Below are 4,150 nucleotides of genomic sequence, written 5' to 3' on the forward strand. Positions count from 1 at the left end.
TTGGCGCAGGTTTCAGCTGGTCCCGAACCCTCCACTGGTACCGAACCCTCCCCCCTCCGCTGGTACCGAACCCCCCACCCTCCGCTGGTACCGAACCCCCCACCCTCCGCTGATGACTTTGAAGTTAAAGGTTTTAGGAATATTTTTCTCTGTTTCAGGAGGGGTTTTTTTTTCGTGATGACAGTCACAGAAGTTGGCGCTCCGTCCCCTGGACAGGACGCAGCATGTGTTCGGTCTGTCGGTGTGTGCCGATTATCGTCTCCCCCCTGTTATGTCACCAATGAAAGGGGGAGAAATAAGCCGGTGAGGCGCTTATTCCCGGTAACCGCATTATGACGCATGGGTCACGGAGGTGCGGGGGGGCAGGGGGGGGGGGGTCGGTGGTCTCAAAGGTGAGGAAATAGGAAAGGGGAGGGGGCAGGAAAGAGTTTCTAGAGGAGAAGAAGGAGAGGATGAGGAGGGGAGAGTAAAGAGGGGAGAGGGGGAGGAAGGGCATGGGGGAGGTCACGAAACTGAGCTCGTCCGCACATTATTTTTATATGTTTATCCGAGTCATTTCCTGAAATGCAGGTTATTGTCGGATGAACACCAACCCCCCCTCCCTCCCCCCTCCTCCCTCACTGCTAATAAACCGATTACGTCCAACCATGGCTGACAAGGTTACCGTCAAAGTTAGGCTTCTCTGAGCCCTGGGCCCCACACACACACACACACACACACGGCTGACACCTCGGTCTGAATGAGCGGCTCACCTCACCCCCCTCACCCCCCTCACCCACCACTTATATCGTAGTTGTTTCGTAAATTCGAGCCCGAACTCATTCATTATTAAAAGCCCCCCGGGGGAAGAGGCCCTAGACCGGGGGGGCTGGGGGGGGGGGGGGGGGGGGGCCCTAGTTAAACATACCAACACCATAAAGTCCAGTGATGGTCCAGGTGGGACAGTGTGACCGCTCTCTCCTTCAGCTCCGCCCCATCAGTGTTATCAGGAGATAGAACACACAGGCTACAACCACACGGCTTCAAACCCCCGACCTCTCGGTGTGTCGCAGTCTGGAACTGCTGAATAAAAACCTGCCTCCACATTTGAGTCCATGTCACGGACACGGACGTTAAATGTCGGGCTCTATTTCGGTCACTTCTCAGGCCACTTCAGCTGCGCCGGAACAACGCAGTAAAATAAAGTTGTATCGTCGGTCTCTTACCCCCATGTTGGCGCAGTCGCTCTTGTTCTCCTCTCAGGTGATGCACGGCTTGAGAGGTGTCACCCCTCCAGGTAAATTATACCAAAACGACGCTGCCTTGGGAAACACAAGAGGAAACGCTGAGATTCTCTCTTTCTCTTTTTTTTTTCTGGCGGCGGAGACCTGAAATATATTTGAGGAAACAGGAAATTGTGAAATAATCTGTCAGTCAGACCTTGGGAAAGTGTTCGGCCGCAGCTTGTGACGTCTTTCAAATCAAATGTCCTGGTCTCAAGCGGAGCATCACGCGGGAGCGCTTCCTTCCGTTGCTCTCTGACAGCTGCGGTGAAAGAGCAGGAGAACTAAGCGGCCGCAGTGCTGCCACTTCAGAACCTGGTATCCCTCCGCGCCTTCGCCTGCTGCTGCTGCTGCCGCATCACTCCGCCACCGGAGCCGGAGAATAAGTCCAGCCCTAAGACGTAGTCCTCCAATCAGAATCCCGAGCGTCTCATCGCTGATGTGATCTCTGACCAATCACTATGAACCCTGAGACTTAGCTGGTGTAGCCAGCCAATGGCAGTCGAGCGGCCGCCCCTCCTGCTTCACTGCAGTTTTCTAAGGCTGTGCCGCCAGCGAGCGACGCTGTGATTCTTTCGGCTGATTTTTTTTTTTTAATGATCGCACAAGGTTAGGCTGTCCATGTCGTGACTGTGTTTGTTCATCGTGTCATGTATCTTGTCTTAAATTAAACAGTCGATGTTGTTGGTAAACACCACCCGGACGTCGCCATCACCCATGATGCACCGGCTTTTTGTGCCGCTTGGTGTGTGTCATTTCACCAGAAGAAGGCCCGGCTGCAGCAGACAGAAGTGACGACGTTCTGATCTCTGTCTGTGTGTGTGTGTGTGTGTGTGTGTGTGAACACTGTTTGTATTCTTATCCTGTCACACCTGATCACAGTCACCCGTGGACATCAGTGTCCACATCAGCAGGTGTAGGCTTCTAAAACTGCAGCGTCAGCACTTAGGCTGATGCTGATGATGATGATGATGATGCTGCTGATGATGATGATGATGATGATGATGAGCGGTACATGCTCAGCAGCAGTTAGCAGAAGCTAACTAACCAGAGCGGAGGTAAAAACACAGAGTCACACCTGACTGTGTGAAAAAGCAGAGACGACTTCAGCGGGAATGAAACTGAAACTGCAGAAACCAGGACACGATGAATATGAAGCTGTTTCAGACCTCGGTGTTTAGAGGTCAAATATAGGGTCAAATAAATGAGGGAGGGGCCACGGTCCAGGAAAAATACAGGTTTGTGTCCAACGTCTGACCTGGACAACAGACAGGTTCTCCAAAGACCACTCCATGTTCTGGCATGTTGCGTGACTGGACCATGGGAGCGTGACTGGACCATGGGAGCGTGACTGGACCATGGGAGCGTGACTGGACCATGGGAGCGTGACTGGACCATGGGAGCGTGACTGGACCATGGGAGCGTGACTGGACCATGGGAGCGTGACTGGACCATGGGAGCGTGACTGGACCATGGGAGCGTGACTGGACCATGGGAGCGTGACTGGACCATGGGAGCGTGACTGGACCATGGGAGCGTGACTGGACCATGGGAGCGTGACTGGACCATGGGAGCGTGACTGGACCATGGGAGCGTGACTGGACCATGGGAGCGTGACTGGACCATGGGAGCGTGACTGGACCATGGGAGCGTGACTGGACCATGGGAGCGTGACTGGACCATGGGAGCGTGACTGGACCATGGGAGCGTGACTGGACCATGGGAGCGTGACTGGACCATGGGAGCGTGACTGGACCATGGGAGCGTGACTGGACCATGGGAGCGTGACTGGACCATGGGAGCGTGACTGGACCATGGGAGCGTGACTGGACCATGGGAGCGTGACTGGACCATGGGAGCGTGACTGGACCATGGGAGCGTGACTGGACCATGGGAGCGTGACTGGACCATGGGAGCGTGACTGGACCATGGGAGCGTGACTGGACCATGGGCAGCTGGGAGATACCATGAAATGCCCCTGGTCAGGTTTTCACTGAGGGTAAAATGCAGAACACATGTAAACTCGTGGTGTGTGTGTTCTACAGACTGTGGACCGTGTTGACTCTCTTTACTGTGGGCCACGGATCATGATGGGTCCACGCCCCCAGGCCTGAGAACAGCAGGACATTAGTTCGTGAAACCACGGACCAAGAGTGACCAACAGAACTTCATCTGTTCAACGACGGGTCAGTGTTTGAACCACAGTGATGAAACAGTTCACGTCAACCGTCTCTGTCACCAAAGCAGCCGAACGTTTGTTGTTTTGGTGACGAATCTTAATGTCAAACTATCAGAGAAGAGAAGAAAACAAATCAACTCTCCAGGAGGAAACGACAGTGAACGAAGAAAATACAGCAAAAAGTTAGAAAAATAGAATCATGATGTATTTCCTTTAAACTTTATAACAACAACAACAACAACAGTAATGATAATAACAATAATAATAATTCACACGAGTTATTTCTGGACCAAAGACAACCCACTCAGTTCTACTTCCTGTCTCTGTGTGCGTCGGGTCACATGGTCCATGTCAGTATCTAATGACTAAACATTAAATCAAATCTGATCCTGGATCAGTTCTGCAGCCGTGAGTCTGACTCCATCGTCATCTCAGTCCAAACAAAATGGCCGCCACGTGTATCCTTTCTTAACCTCTGTCATTCCTCCCATGTTTGTCCCTCCTTACTGACCACAGAACACCTCACCCCCCTCACCCCCTCACCCCCTCACCCCATTCACACCACACCACATGTATGTAAGGAGGGGAAGGGAAAAATCCCCCGACTCTGTCTCCACAGCAACAGCAGAGAGATGACCTTGTCTCTGGATGGTTCTGCTGAGTCAGAAATTGAGGGGTAGTTGGGGGTGGGAGTGGGGGGGGGCAGCAG

At 53.0% G+C, this 4,150-nt stretch overlaps 1 protein-coding gene and 1 long non-coding RNA gene across 6 annotated transcripts in view; both read right to left on the reverse strand.

Moving 5' to 3' along the window:
* The window catches only part of atp1a3b (ATPase Na+/K+ transporting subunit alpha 3b), a 17,273-nt gene extending 15,636 nt beyond the window's left edge, over positions 1 to 1,637 (reverse strand). Inside the window, exons 1-2 of one of the 5 annotated variants that reach the window (XM_008322824.3) lie at positions 1,420 to 1,637; positions 1,206 to 1,301 (exon numbers count right to left, since the gene is read on the reverse strand). In XM_008322824.3, the coding sequence (XP_008321046.1) occupies positions 1,206 to 1,211 (6 nt within the window). In that variant the 5' untranslated portion in view covers positions 1,212 to 1,301; positions 1,420 to 1,637. The remainder of the gene's footprint in view (positions 1 to 1,205; positions 1,302 to 1,419) is intronic. The other 4 variants (XM_017037840.2, XM_008322822.3, XM_025061273.1 and 1 more) reach the window with 4 other exon arrangements.
* Positions 1,638 to 4,001: 2,364 nt separating this feature from the next.
* The window catches only part of LOC103387989 (uncharacterized), a 5,468-nt gene continuing 5,319 nt past the window's right edge, over positions 4,002 to 4,150 (reverse strand). Inside the window, exon 4 of the long non-coding RNA XR_522482.3 lies at positions 4,002 to 4,095. This is a non-coding gene — a long non-coding RNA (uncharacterized LOC103387989). The remainder of the gene's footprint in view (positions 4,096 to 4,150) is intronic.

The sequence above is a fragment of the Cynoglossus semilaevis genome, chromosome 13 (genome assembly GCF_000523025.1).
Source record: "Cynoglossus semilaevis isolate Cse_v1.0 chromosome 13, Cse_v1.0, whole genome shotgun sequence".
NCBI lineage: Eukaryota > Metazoa > Chordata > Actinopteri > Pleuronectiformes > Cynoglossidae > Cynoglossus > Cynoglossus semilaevis.